Below are 15,728 nucleotides of genomic sequence, written 5' to 3'. Positions count from 1 at the left end.
GGAACAGTCGCTGGAGAAGGATATCATGTTTGGCAAGGTGGAGGGTCAGAGAAAAAGAGGAAGACCCCCAGCTAGATGAATTGGCCAGGTGGCAGCATCGATGGACTCAAGCATGGCAACAGTAGTGCGGTTGGCCCAGGATCGGGCAGTGTTTTATTCTGCTGTGCATAAGGTCACTATGGGTCAGTACCGACTCAATGGCACCTAACAACAACAATGTCAAAGAAACATAGGCAAGATAGCTCGTGACAGTTCTTGGGCTCCTACCATGTGCAGGGTGTAGTTAGGGTGCGGTTAGAAGAGCGTATCTTCTAATACCTCATTGATTTATTTCTCATGGTGGTCCTCAAGCCCAGAGTCCAGCCTTTGGAGCTGGCATGGTCAGCGTTCTGCTGAGTGACCACAGGGTCTCCCTGGGGGTGGGACTGGTTAGTGACCCTCACATTTAGGAGTGCTTCTGCTGGAGGACTGAGCAGTCAGAACACAAACATCAGTTCAGGTCACAATCTCTGAACGTAACTGTTTCCAGAAGCTTCCGGAAATGGATTACTTCATCTGTAAACAAGAGCAGGAAGGAGCTCTGGTAGCGTCGTGGTTACGAATCAGGCTGCAAACCTCAAGGTCAGCAGTTCGAAACTACCAGCTGTTCCGCAGGAGAAAGATGAGGCTTTCTGCTCCCATAAAGATTAATAGCCTCGGAAACCCTGTACAGGGTCGCTATGAGTTGGAACCGACTCCACGGCACACAATAACAACAACAACAACAACCAAGAGCAGGAGTCCTGGGGTGGTGCTGTGGGGTAATGCAGCAGACTGCAAAGACATTTGAACTGCAAGATTGGTGGTTCAAGCTCACCAGCTGATCCTCAGAAACCCTATACAGGGTCGCTATGGGTCAGATCTAACTCGATGGCACTTAACACCAACAACAAACAAGAGCAAATGAAAGACTGATGTCACCCAGCCCACAATGTACCCAGGATCTGAGTGACTGCAAACCCCTCCAATTGGTGGGGTGCTCTAGGCAGGGCACAACACTGATAAGAAATGCTTTAAAACTTCTAACAGAAAAGGAGAAACAGAATTTCAACTCCTCATGGAATCCAGACTCTCTGCATCCATAGAGGCTGGATAAGCCCAAACTATTACTCTGCGGAAACCTTTAAACCTTGAGCCACAACTTTCTCCTGAAGTCATCTTTGAACCAAGCACTAGCTTAGCCACACTAGAGAAAGTCTGTGTGAAACAGTATACTCTCCAAAGAATAAGCTGCATGTGACCAAAAGGATTGATGTGGCGCTTAGGGGAGCAGTGGGTTTGTGTTAATGAGGGTGGAATTGTTTGGAAAAGGTTCCTGGGAAATGTGGCACAACTTGAAGATGGTAACTCGATGTCACCCAATTGTACAGTAGAAATTGCTCACGTGGTGTATGTCTTATTGTGTATCCAGGGGCTTTAAAATCTTTGGGGAAAAATTCCATTATCTTTTAATTATTCCATTTTTCCAGGAACTTTTTGAAACTTCCTAATACATTTTCACCTCAAATAAAAATCTGCAATACATGGGCGTCCCTACACTGGGTTAGGTTTCTCTAGAATCTTACCCCACCCCAGTCAGAGCTGAGAACACAGGCTGAGCTTCCACGGATTGAAGACCAGAGGTTTTCAAAATGGGTGTTAGAGGGCATGGAGCTTGCGGGGAGCGGAGACAGGAGGAAACCCTCTTCCCTCCGATCTGCCCTCAGGGCTTGAGTGGCTCTCTTGGTAGAAATTGAGGTACTGTAGCTATCAGAATCCTGGCAGCATGGAAACCCTGGTTGTGTAAAACGTAGGGGAATCCCAGCTCCCAGATGCCTTCTAGACTTTGCTGGGTTACAGTCTCCAGCCATTACATACGACCCTCCCAGCCCTGACCTCATGTATAGAATATGGCTGCAGCCGCCGCCTCTGGACTGGCAGGCTGAGGAAGTGGAAAGATGGGTATCATACAGATGCCCTCAGAGACAGCCAGCAGGTGGGATTAGTGTTCACAGCCCCACAGGCCCGGGTTCCAGGGGGTGATTCCTAGTTACCACCTCCAAGTCTGTTAGAAGTTCTGAGGGTATGGAGCAGGAGCCATTGGTGTGGTGGTGTCTTAGACTCTCTGGGGGCCTCGAGGGTGTCCACATTTTCACATGCTCCCAGCTGCTTCAGGAACAAAGATAGGACCCCCTCCCCTCAAGAATCCAAGGAATGTCTGGTGTGTTCACACAGGGGCCTGTGAGCCACCGAGTGGTAGGAAGCTGGTAGGAGAGTGGCCGCCCCCGGTACTCAGAGCTCCTCAAGCAGGACCCTGACCCCCACATCCCCAGGCATCCAGCACCATCCTGGCTCTGAGGTCACTTTCTCCCATGGGGTTACAAAGGGCCAGGCCATAAACCCACATTCCTGGTGACACTGTGCTATGCATGTGTGTCTTGAGTGTTTGTGTCTATGTGTTCTGTGTATGCACGTCTATATTTATCTATGTGTATTGTACATGTGTCTCTATGTGTGGTGTGTGCTATGTGTTTGCACCTGTGTGGACATGTCTGTGTGTCTGTCTGTATGTAGGGGGCAGGGTTGATGACCCCAGGCCTGTTCCAAAGAGCAAAGCCAGGGCAGGCTTAGTGGTGGAGTGGAGATTTGGCATTCAGATTTGACAAGCAGGCTCCGTCTGTCCCCCTTGACTGCTGTAATTAAACAGCCCAGCTGCAGAACTTTCTGTTTTTTGGTTTTGTTTTGGAAATGATTATACCCCAGAGATAAGAGAGTCTTCCAAACATGGCCCCAATAAGGCGAAGGTGGCTTCTCTGGGTAAGTAATCTCAGGCTTTGCTCATTTTCAATTTCTGTAATTTTCATTTCAAAAGAGAAAACAAGTGAGCAGGCACTGTCAAACAATTTTATCTTGCGTCGCTGCTGCGGCCACTGGGGTGAGGCTTAAAGGACATACTGTGGCAGCAAGTGTCCGCCTCCGGACTTGTACTCCAGATAGGACGGAGTGGGCCACCCCCTAGCCCCCCAAGTGATGTGCGGAATTGGGTAGGCCAACCTGGGGGAGCAGCCAGCTAGGAGGGAGGAGCCTGGCTGTGCTTCGGGCTGGGGGTGTGTGAAGGCAGCTACAGCTTTGGAATGTTCCTCACCTTCTGTCCAATCCCCCTTCCCCCCACAGGCCAGGGACCAGAAGGTTACCACACCATGGACTAATCTTCCCTCAGAATTACCCTGGGAGCTGTCAGAAAGTAATTACAGCCAGGGGTGAGGAGGGGAGTACATTCTGATTGTAATGAAAATTAAACACCCTGGGTGTGCAGGCAACTTCCAAATTGTCCTGTCCTTGTCTCCTGAATGTCAAAGCCACCTTGCCTGCTGAGCATTTGGGTCTAAGTGGGAGTCAGTTTGAGGGCAGAGAAAGTTTTACTAGGCCAGTGGCACCAATGTGGCTATGGGGGAAGGGAGGTGGGTGCTGCAAATTCCCCAGCATAACGGGGAGGCCAGCCTTGGGGAACTGAGCTTGCATGTGGTTCTGGAGTTGGTGAGCCCCACATGTTCAAACTTCCACTCTGCCCTCCCATACAGGCCTCTCCAGGGACCACTGCCTCCGAAACTGGGGGCCTGAGGAAGCCCTACCACTGGAAGCAGCAGTGTGAGTGGGATGTGCACCTGTCACGTAAGACTGGCCCTCGCAGCATCCAGCTCACAGGACAGGAGGGGACAAGAAGTGTGGGTCCTTGAGAGTGGATGTGAGGAAGTTCCCAGGGGGCTCGCCAAACAATGACCGTCTCTGCTGTCTGCAAAGCAAGCTATCCACTAAAAAGCTGTCCACACCAGGGCCCAAGGGAAGGACACTGCCCAGACCACAAGAAGGGGTCAAACTGACTCCTGAGCAAGAAGAGAATTTAAACCAAAAGGAGTTGAAGAAAATTCAGAAAAAACACGATGAAAGGAAAACGAATGCAAAGACCAGCAGCCTTTTGGAGAAGTTTCAGCTTCCACACTTCAATCTGGTCTCGCTTTGAGGCCAGGCCAGGTGGCCGGCCCGGTGGCCGGCCCGGTGGCAGTGTGCACGAGGGCAGCATGCAAGAGGGCAAGGATCTTGGGGTGCTACCTGAGGAGCATCAAGGGCCAGAAAGGCACATGAACACGCCTCCCACCTATCTTAGCACACGTACTAAAGTTGTTTAAAAAAAAAGTAAAAGAAATGAAAACATAGTCACTAGCCAGCTGGATGGAGGTCTGAAGGGATGGGCAGAGAGCTGGGCTGGGTTGAATCCTGGCTCTGTTATTTACCAGCTGGGTAACCTCACCACCTTGTTGGGCCTCAGTTTTCTCATCTGTAAAATGGGAATACAAGTGTGCTAGTCAACCTCTAAGGATCTGCCTCTTGGTATTTAAGTCCTTGTGTAGGAGGATGTGACCAAAAGGATATGGTACAAGTGATGGTATGCCATTTCTAAGATTAGGTATAAAAGAGCGCAGGTTCGATCTTGGCCTATCTTTCTTGGATTACTTGCTTGGGGAGAAGCTAGCTACCATGTTGTGAGGGCATTCTAGCAGCCCTGAGGAGGTCCATAGTGGGGAAGAACCGTGTGAGTGAACCCCAATCAAAACTAAGACGGCAGCCGCCCCAATACCTAGGCTGCAACCTTGGGAGAGTCTGAGCCAAACCTTCCAGTCAAGTCATTCATAGATCCGACGCCCAGAAACCGAGATAATAAATGTCTGATGCTTTAAGTTGTTGAGTTTGGGGGTAATCTGTTATGTGGCAATAGGTAAGGAACACACGCAGGGTCACTGAGATTATCAGCATTCGGGAATCGGATGCAATGTAAAGGGCTTAGCATAGAGCCCACCACAAATGCAACAGCTCAGTAGGTGAGGGGAATGTACTAGTAGTCTGTCTGGTCAAATGACAGACTCTTTCTCGAAGAATAGTTTTGAGAGTACGGAATAAAACACAGAGGTTTGTCAAGGAAATCTATTACCCTGACGTGCAGTTCTACCCACAGGGCTCTTGGAGGCAGATGCGGGTCATATGTTAAAAACTCTCATCTCTTGCTCTGGTGAGTCAGCCAGGCTGGCTGGCTTGTGCCCCAGTTCTACCTGAGGTGAGCAGTGGGTTAGAGAGAAAATACAGGATGTAACCTTGCCACCATGATACTACAGACTGTCCTTCCCACCCTCATGCCAACCGTGGGTCTGCCATGCAGGCTTGGATGCTTACATGTGCTGGGATGCATTGGGGAAGAGGCGTGAGTACTGGGGTGCTGAGTCCTCAGGGCCATGAGGTGCTGCATGGCTGATGACCATCAGGACTGGCCTGTGCGGGTACATCTTCTTGGACGTTCGGAAGAAGCTCACGCTGTCGTTGGTGATGAGGTCAGTGAGGTAATCCTGGGGATGTGGAGAGACAGGGAGGTGGTATGAGGAGATGTGCATTCGTCCTATGTGCCAGGCACTCACAAGGCATCGGGTACACAATAGACAGAACACACAACCATCTCTGCCTTCACAGAGCTTGTGGTCCAGGATAGATGGAGCACAGACAGATCCACTGTAAGGAATGTCAAATGATGCTCAGTGTCATGGAGAAAAAGAACTCAGAGAAGGGGGTGAGGGAGAATGGGGAGGAATTGCACCATGTCACTCATGCATAACAAATACATGTGTACTTATGGTGTGCCACACAATTCTACAAAGTAGTTACAATGACAGTCCCTATTTGTTAGGATGAAAAATGAAGGCACAGAGAAGTGAAATATTCAGTGACACACAGCTGGCAAATATTGAAGCCAGGGCTCCTGAGTCTTGGTTCCTAAGTCTGAAGACTTTTCAAGGCCCTGGGAGACCATGGTATAGGCTGAAGACCTTCCTACGTTCCTTGAGCATCTTTATTTGGAGGGAAAGGGAAGCAGTAGAAAGCATATAAAGCAACACGATGAGTGTGATAGGGCAGAAAGAGAAAGGAAATAAATCAGGTAAATACATAAGAGACCAATGAGGAACTGAGGTGGGCAGCAGACAGTGAGAGTCTCTCTGAGGAGGTAACAGTTGAGCTGAGATTTGAACAATATGAAGGCTAGTCAGACATGGGAAGATCAAGATCACTGGTTTTCAACTTCATGTGTCCATTTGAGGCTCCTTGGGGAGCTTTACTGATGCCTGGGCCCATCCCTAGAGATTCTGATTCGATTGGTTTGTGGTTCAGTCTGGGCATCAGAATTATAAAAAGCTTTACAAAGTGATTCCAATGTATACCCAGGACTGAGAATCTATAGGAAGAGTTCCAGATAGAAGAGTAAAAGAAAGTATGAAAGGCAGGGATGAATCTGCCATGTTTTCAAGGAAAAGAAAGAGGGCAGGGTGAAATATCAGTAGATGGAAGACAGGGATGATCACATAAACAAAGGCATGTAGTGGTGTTATCAGAAAAGTGAAGAGCTCGCTCAGATATGAGGAAGGACAAGAGGAAAGTGAGAAGAAAAGTAATGGCCAGAAATTGAGGGCTTTAAAAGCTCAACATAGAATCTGAGCTTTGTCCAAACCTTGTTGGAATTTAGTAAATCTTCAGAAGCTTCTCTTTCTTTTCCATTAGAAATTAAAACAAAAAAAATTTATCGAAGGGATGACTACATTTTATGAAAGGGGGCACTCTACAAGAGGATGAGGCATGGAATCCGGCTTGCATGGATTTTTTATTTGGCAAAACATACAAAGGTAACTGGTTCCACATCAAAGGGAAATGCAGGTGAAGGAAGGAAAATTTACAAGGAGTTGTCAAACTACTAACTTTCTTAACATTACTCCCTTATCTTCAGATACACTTTGTCTGAGGCAGTATTTCTAAAGCATAACATGTACATATTATGGTGTGGAGCCTTGTGACTGATGGTGGTTGTGTGCCGTGGAGTCAGTTCTGACTCATAGTGACCCTGCATAGGGTTTCCGAGGCTGTCAGAAAGCCTCATCTTTCTCTCACTGACTGGCTGGTAGTTTTGAACTGCTGACTTTGAGGTTAGCAGCCCGACTCATAACCACTAAGTTCTAATTGGAGTACTGTCTTCCTGGTGTTTCCTTTGCGTGGCAAAACCCATTGTGGATTGCTGCAGATCAGGATGGGCAATGTTGGCTTGGAGTCTCCTGGGGGATCTTTCTTGAGTAGAGTCTTGGCTTGCAGGTTTGCATTTGAACCGAGTCTGCTGTTCTTGATCCAGCACCACGCTCACTTGCTGCGTGGCCTGGGGGCAGATCACTATGTCTTTCTGTACTTGTTTCCTCATCTGCTTCTGCTCGTCACTCCTACCCCACTCTCCATCAACTTCAGTATGGGGATTGGATCAACGCTCCTCCATTTTCCACGGTGGGCACTGTGGATGTCTGACAACATCCTTTCCTTTCCCCACATCTTTTCAGCACCCCCACCAGCCACAGTGGCAGTTCTCAGTTTGTATCTCTTGAAGATGATGAATTCTTGTAATTTGTCCTCTGTTTCCCCAGCACTTTAAAAAACTACCACTTTCAAAAAGAGAGAATGTTTATTTTAAAGAAAAAATGGTGATAGAAAGGGTGAGCTTCTGATTTAAAATACTGTAGACACACTTCTATCACTCTGCTCATGGGCCGTCTCCAGAGACACAGCACTGATCATTGTGGTATCATTTATAAAGCAATGCCCAGCTACAGGGGAATGCTTTCATATGCCACCGTGTCATCCATACAGCACGAAGACAGCAGACTTGTAGTTACTGACATAGCAAGCTGTCAAGGGAAAGGGAAAGCCGTCTATTTGTGTGTCTGTGGGTGGGAGGGAAGAGAAGCACGGGGCAGTGGGTAAGTGAAGCCCTAACTTCACATATTTTTGAACACCAAGGAAAATTTAGAAAAATGGATTTGTTGTTGTTGTTAAGTGCTGTCAGATTGGTCCTGAATCATAGTGACCTGGTATAGGGTTCCCAAGCAGTGGCTGGTGAGTTTGAACCACCGACCCTGTGGGCCAAACTGACTTTGCAGTTCATGCTTTAGACCACAGAGCCACACCAGAATAGATAGCAAAGTGCTTACTGTTGTTGTTGTTGCTAAGTGCCACTCAATAGGTTCTGACTCATAGTGACCCTATATAGGGTTTCTGGGGAGCGGCTGGTGAGCTTGAACTGCCAACCTTGCAGTCCAAACCGACCTTGTATTCCAGTGCATTAATCTGAAGTGCCACACCAGGTCTCCAAAGTGTTAATTAGGGATTGGGAGAAGAAGAGAGAAGGGAGAAACCAACTGATACTCTGTATATGTTTCATAATAAATTTTAGGATGGAAAGGGTTCTAAAAAGGGACTACTTACTGTAGGATTTATTACAGTAAAGTAACATCACATGTTACATTGTTACACTTCTTACAGAAAACTGCTAGCTGCTGCTATATTGATGGAACATGATTTAAAGGTGCTAGAAAAGTTCATAAAATAATGCAGTGTAATTCTTACTGCTAGATGCCATCAAGTTGATTTTGACTTGTCATGACCTCGTGTGACGGAACAAAACTGCCCCATTAATGCTGTCATCTTCATGGGAGCAGACTGGGAGTCCTTTCTCCTACAGAGCAGGTAGGTGGGTTTGAACCTCCAAACTTCTGGCTAGCAGCTGAGAAGATTTAAAAATGATGCATAGCTCTTGGGTCAAAAGGAGGGACTCACATTTTGACAGGAAGTCAAGTGGACCAATCAGGAAAAGGCAGTGAACATGTGATTATCAGAGAAGGTGGGGACCACCTGCTGAAACTTGCTCTCTTCGGTTGAGGGTGGGTGGGGAGAGGACTGATGTTGTTCTCCTTTTCTTTATGTTTCGGGTCCTGTTTTGTTTTAATCTCATTATTTTTAGTAGGTAGTACTGTCGTGGAGTCCTGGTATGGTACTGTAGGATAAGCATAGGACCACAAGATTGGGTTGAAACTCACCAGCCACTCCTTAGAAACCCTAAACAGGGTAGCTGTAATTTGGAACTGACTCGATGACACTTAACAATAACAATGTTGTCATAGGAGTCCTTGTGTGATGCTGCAGGATAAGCACTGAACTGCAAGGTTGGTTTGAACCATGAAATCCACTGTTCAAACACACTAGCTTCTCCTTGGAAACCCTACACAGGCTCGCTATGGGTCAGAGCTGACAGAATAACACCCAACAACAACAACAACGTTGTCATGAGTTTCAAAACCTGTTGTTGTTGTTAGGTGCCATCGAGTTGGTACCGACCCATAGTGTCCTTATACACATCAGAACGAAACACTGCTCGATCCATGCTTGAGTCCATCGATGCCGCCACTTTGCCAATCCATCTCAGTGGAAGTCTTCCTCTTTTTCTCTGACCCTCCACCTTACCAAACATGATATCCTTCTCTAGTGACTGGTCCCTCCTGACAATATGTCCGAAGTATGAGAGCCGAAGTTTGGCCATCTTGGCCTCTAAGGAGCACTCTGGCTGCACTTCTTCTAAAACGGATCTATTAGTTCTTTTGGCAGCCCATGGCACTTTCAATATTCTCCTCCAGCACCATAACTCAAAAGCATCAATTCTGCTACAGTCTTCCTTATTCACTGTCCAGCTTTTGCATGAATATGAGGTAATTGAAAATACCATGGCTTGGGTCAGGCGCACCTTAGTCTTCAAGCTGACATCTTTGCTCTTCAACACTTTAAAGAGGTCTTGTGCAGCAGATTTAGAAGATGGAAAAGGGTAGAGAGTGGCAGTTTGCCCATTCTTGTCCCAAAGCTCCCCAGCCCCAGTCCAGGAAGGGGTGGGGCTACTTCCTTGGGCCCCCTCCTCTCGGTCAATGTGTCCATATAAGCAGCGGTTCATCTGCACTCTGCCCTCCGGTTCATCTGCACTCTGCCCTCCGCTTGTTCTCACACCTTTATCACCTTGCAGTTCTCCTCGTGTGATAGTAGCTTGTTTCTTCCTATCAGTAAGGACACATCATCCTTTTCGAGCCACAAAGTGACATTCACTGGATGTGCCATTGTTTATTTAACAAGCCTCTTATTTTTTGTCCCCCCCCCCCATACCATAATAAACCCATCTTTATTATTAGATTTTCCTAGATATATGTCTGTTTGGCTATGACTAAACTTTTTTTTTTAAGCCACATTAACATCCACTCTCAGGGGAGGACAAATAAATCGTGATCTCTTCACACAATGGGATTATACAGCAGAGCAAAAGAATCACCCAGAGCTACTCATATCAACATGAGTTAATCTTCCAGACACGGTATTAGGAGAGAAAAGCAAGCTGTAGAAGAGTACGTCTGATACGAGGCCGTTTACAGGAAGTCTAAGAACCCACTGAACAATATTACGTGTTATTTTGAGATGTCTGCCGGGGGAATAAAGTATAGAAGCATGCGTGGGAATGAGAAGCACCAAGTTCAGGACACGGGTCACCCATGGGGGCTGGGTGGGGGTCTCCGGAAGATGGAGCAGTGAGGAGTGACTCTCGGGGAGGTTTATTTTTCAGAAGGTGTTGGTGATTACTGTCCCTGCCTCCCAGGGCTGTTGTGAGAGTTTATGGTGCTAATAGACACACAGTTCTTCAGCCAACATTTACCACTCTGGTGGTGGCAGAAGGTCTGCATGGCTGTGACTTGCCCCCCCTTTCTCGGTCCTCCACCCTTCAAAGGCCATTCCTGCATCTCTGGCTGCTACCGGGCTGTCTGCAAGGTCATCGGACACTTGCGCCTGTCCAGCATCAACTGGACTTTCCACTCTGGGTCAGAGCCCACGTCCTCCTTAGGAAACAGCCCTCCCTCTCTGCCTACCATCTATCCCAGGGGTGGGAGGCTGGCCATTCCTTTGGCCTCAGAATCTTGTGTTCAGTCCTGGCCTCAGAGTGAGGGGTGAGATGCTGGTGGCAGGTCCAGCGATGGCAGCTGCCTTCATAGGATGGGGCAGCTGATTGTGAGGGGTGAGTGACAGGTCCAGTTGGCTCCTCCCTCCCACCTTCCATCACTGCTCTGTGGTTTGGACAGTGGGTGCAGGGTACAGAGAGGGGGCCCTGAGGGGAAGGGAGACATAACTGATTTCACTTCCTGACTTGACTTCGGGGTACCTGGGTCAGCCAGTTAGAAATTCAGAGTTCTTAGCTCGCAGGGAAAGCAAGTGGGAGAGCCATGCAGTTCACTAAGAGAATTTTCTAGAACCGGAGAATGGCTAATGGACCATGGGAAGTCACCATAGCTGCCTCTTTCTATTCCTGTCTGAGGAGGTCTGCCTCCCTCCACATTCAGGAGCTAAACTTTCCTCCAGGCCCCATGGACCATGCTGGTGTGGGTGACGGTAAGGCCAATGTTCTGGAGTTTAGAGACCAAGCGGGCGGGGAGACAGCTGCAGGGGCGGTAGGGAGGGAGGAGGGAGGAGGGCCAGAGAGGCAATGACCTCAGATCACACATGACCTGTGGGCCCTGGGAGGTGACTGGAGGGTATTCGGAGAGGTGGGAAGGCACTGAGGGCCTGTGACTTCAGGTGGGAGAGCAGGCGTCCCTCTCTCTTAGGACCCCTCAGTGGTGGGAGAGTAGGGAGGAGGGGAAGAGGAGACCAGGGAGGGGTGGGCAGCTGCTGGTGACCATTTCTCTCGGGAGGAGGAACATGACCACGGTGCCTCCAGGGATCGTTTACACAGTGGCCCTGTGGAAGCTGGAGTTTCTGCTTCCTTTTAAATTCACCATCAGTTGGAGAGTCTCTGGGACCCCACGAGGATCTAGTTACAGCTTTTGCTTGTAGGAGCACCATGGGGCCACTTTAAGGTTGGATCTGGAAACCAATGGCTTCGTCTCAGGCTAGACAGGGAGTTGGGGGGTGGGGGGCTGTGGAGCCTGCAGTGGAGTCCTTGGCTTCCCCAGGCAGATCATTCTTTCATTCCCGACCATGATGCTGACCTGCACCCTTGGGAGTTTCTACACAGTCTGTTTACAGAGGGATTCACATCTCTGTGAGGGGCAAGGATACTTATTGAAGACTGAGAGCTCTGAACTCCCACAAAACTGGGCTAAACCTCAGTTACTAGCGGTGTGTTCAGGGATTGGTTACCTTTTGCACCTCAGTTTCAGTATCTGAAAAACAACCCTGAAGACAGTCCCCTCTTCAGGCCCGTGTGTGTGGAGGCTCGGCAAGGGCTTTCTCAATGAGTAAAGCAGTGACACAGAGACAACCCATGATGCACGCCGGCTCTTACTGTTCTTTGAGAAGTGGGCCTTATGCCCATTTTACAGATGGGGAAACTGAGTATACGACCAATAAGCAACAGCCTCCAGGGCTAGGGCTCAGGCTTTATGATTTTGTCTGGTCATCTTCTTCCTCCCTCCTCACAAACAGACACAACTGTTAATGAAAGGCAGTATATGCTGGTTCAGAGCAGGGTGGATTCTGCCTCACAGTGACCCCCCATGGGAGGGTTTCTTTACGGGAGGAGATGTTTCCCAGAAGTGCTGGTCCTCCAGGCTTCAGCCCCAGCCTTGAAACTCTGAGACTCACCTAGGTCATTCCGATCTCCCTTCCCCCTATCCCTAACCCTCTTCCACACAAGCATACACTCCATACCACCCTTTCTCGGTGGTTTCTGTGGCACTGCTCACTTCTGGGATGAGTGACTCAGGACAGAGTCCACAGAAGGCCTAGTGTGAGACCCTGAGCCCACCGAGACGCTTTACTGGGCAGGGGGATAGCTCACTGAGCTCCTTCCCATTCCCTTTGGATGCCCCGGCTGCTCCCTGAGCTGCATCTGAACCCTGAACCTGAGCCAGTTCTGACTCCAAAGGGGGACACCCCTCCACACCCCTGTTAAACTGCCCGTTTCCAGACCCCTCAGTCCCATGAGGCCCCTTGTCATCGACAGGAGAAATGTTAGTGTGGCAACAAACAGGCACAATAGCGGATACTACGTCTCCATCCTAAGCCCCAAAGGACCCCAGTATCTCCACATAACGTGATGACCGGCCTGGTGAGAAATCCTAAAGAGGACCGAGTGGGGTTCTCAGGAGATTGGGAGAATTTGCCTGCTCCAAGGCTGGAGGAGGAATAGTGCATCTGGTCCAAGGAGATAACAACCTCTATTTCCTGGAACCCCAAATTTCCTCCCCAGGACATGGGCACTCATCCACTCAGGAGTGATGGAGGCCGGCTGTGTGCAGAGCCTGGAATACATATGTCTCTAGTGGTTTCTGGTACCAGGGCCCGGTGACCCGACTCTGCACAGGAAGTAGACACGTGTCAGTCCTGATGACCCTCAGGTCGGTGGTCGCTGACTCCATTCTGAATCAGAGACACTGTGACAGAGGACAACTGTCCTACAGGGCTTGTTTGGGTGGAATCTGTACAGAAACCGAATGTCCCATGGTTCTCCTATAAAGCAGTTGGTGGGTTCAAACAGCCAACCTTTTGGTTACCAGCTGAGCCCTTAACCACTACTTCACCAGGACTCCTTTCAGAGGCAGTTTCCAAAGGGGGCAGGGAAAGGTGTTTTGGCTCCAGAGGGTCTAGTACCTTCTTACAGTGGAATCTCATCATTTTTATTTGGGAATCTATTCTCAGACAAAAAAATCCTGGTGGTACAGTGGGTTAAGTACTTGACTGCTAACCACAAGTTCTGTGGTTCAAGCCCACTAGTCACTCCGAAACAGAACAACGTGGCAAGAGGTTTCCCTAGAGATGACATTCTTAGAGTTCCTAATGGGACACATCTCTACCTGGTCTGAACCAGCTTGATGGCAATCGATTGGTTTGTTAACATTCTCAGACAATGCTCTAAAATGGTGTGTACAGACTGAGTTTGTGAAGATTCAATGAACTGTACATCTGAGCCCAATTCTCTAAGACTATTCTGCCTCAGTCAGATGTTAAAAAAAAATACTCTTGAGACCGAGGCTATGTGAGAAAGAGGAACGAGCAGAGAGGCAGCGAATGTAGTCTCACATGTAAGTGCACATCCGAGTCATAGTCTGAACAAATGCATGCAGCCTGGACCCTCTAGGTTGTGTCCCTCACCGCTTGGTCACACCATCTTTCCCAGGCCGGGAAAGGACTCAGCTTACCTTGGAGTAGTCGAAGCCGTGTTTCTCCTTCACCCCGTTCCGACAGAGAGTGTAGTTATAGAAGCGCGAGTTTTTAAGCAGTCCGACCCACTCCTTCCATCCGGGTGGCACATAGGAGCCATTATACTCGTTAAGGTACTTCCCGAAGAAAGCTGGAGGGACAAGGATCCGGAGGTCATGTGAGAAAACAGACAGCAAAAGTCTTCTCTGATCATCACCCCACGATGTTTATTACATCACCGTTCATTACACTGTGAGCAAAAAGTTCCACTTCCTGTTATACCCTGGAATCGATGGCTCAGTGAAGCCACCGACGCCCCGCCACCTCTCAAAATGCTGTTTTAAAAAAATGTTTTTATTGTGGATTGAGTGAAAGTTTGCCGGGCAGATCATCAGTTTTACATTCAACAAATCATACACCTTGTTTCATTACAATGATTATGATCCCCTCCATGTACCATCAGTTAACAGTATTCCTCTCTATTAATTTTAGCTCTTTTCTTTTTCCTTTTTAAACACTTAGACATATATAATAATTTACACCACCAAAGGACATATTCTACAAGTCTGCCTCTTCACCAGCTCTCAGCCCCTCTCTTTCCTCAACTGCTTCCTCTCTCCATGTCCCCATCTCTGGGTGTCACTGCTTCTCTGGATAAGGTCCCCACATTCTGCTTGTGCTCTTTGCCTCTGATGGTCCTAGGGTCCTTTGTTTCTGGACTGTAAGTTTAACTACTCCCCCATTTTTGTTACAAAACTTCTACCTTTACAATTCTGATAGTCGCAATTAGTCATGATAACAATTATCACTACTGAATCATAGGAATCTTATTTCCATCTCTTTTTACCAGCCTCATCTAGACAAGATGAAAACTATTCAGTGGACTCTTCCTTCCCTCATAAGCTCTTTTTTTTCTTTTTTTGTGTGAATGTTTTATTGTGAATTATGTGATAGTTTACATGGGAGAACATTAGTTTTACATTCATCCTCTCATATATCGTTTCATTGCCATGGTTACTTAAAATGCTTTTAAATACATAAAACAAAACACATAGGATTCCAGTGAAAGTCAATTATACTGAGATCTAGTTATCAAAGTACTACAAGAGTTGGTGATAGAGTAACAAATGTCCTTTTAAATTAATATATTTATTTATCGGAGTCAAAGTTTGCAGAGTAAATTGGTTTTCTGTTCAATACTTGACTCACGTTTTGACCCTTGACCACAGCCCCCACAATGCAGCACGCTCTTCCCACCTTCTCCCTGGGTTCCCGTTTCCATTTCTCCTTCTTTCCTGTCCCTTCCTGCCTTCTGAGCTTTATCCCCAGGCAGATCTGCCCTTTTGATCTCCTGTGGGTGACTGTTCTTTCTGTCCTAGCAGAAAGATAGGTCATTTCAAAATAGATGGTGAGTGTATATGCTATTTTCATGCCATCTGAAACAAATGTAATGGGACATTAAAAGATGAGTGGTTTCTAAGGGTGAAAAGTTGACAGATTCTGCTGACATACTATGATTTATGGCCTACACGCCAAATGGAAGCCAATGCTAAGTCTCAGTTACAAGGTGGCTGTTGTTGTGAACTACTGTTGAGTTGGTTCCCACTCATAGCAACCTTATATAGAGTTTCTGA

General features: G+C 47.9%; 1 protein-coding gene across 2 annotated transcripts in view; it reads right to left on the bottom strand.

The window, feature by feature from the left end:
- The window catches only part of SULF2 (sulfatase 2), a 116,125-nt gene that overhangs the window by 25,093 nt on the left and 75,304 nt on the right, over positions 1 to 15,728 (bottom strand). For both annotated transcript variants that reach the window (XM_006839202.1, XM_006839203.1), the window contains exons 3-4: positions 14,094 to 14,245; positions 5,245 to 5,414 (exon numbers count right to left, since the gene is read on the bottom strand). In XM_006839202.1, coding sequence (XP_006839265.1) covers positions 5,245 to 5,414; positions 14,094 to 14,245 — 322 coding nt within the window. The remainder of the gene's footprint in view (positions 1 to 5,244; positions 5,415 to 14,093; positions 14,246 to 15,728) is intronic.

The sequence above is a fragment of the Chrysochloris asiatica genome, unplaced genomic scaffold (genome assembly GCF_000296735.1).
Source record: "Chrysochloris asiatica unplaced genomic scaffold, ChrAsi1.0 scaffold00023, whole genome shotgun sequence".
Taxonomy (NCBI): domain Eukaryota; kingdom Metazoa; phylum Chordata; class Mammalia; order Afrosoricida; family Chrysochloridae; genus Chrysochloris; species Chrysochloris asiatica.
Note: the sequence above shows the minus strand (reverse complement) of the source record. Positions and strands in the feature narration are given on the sequence as shown.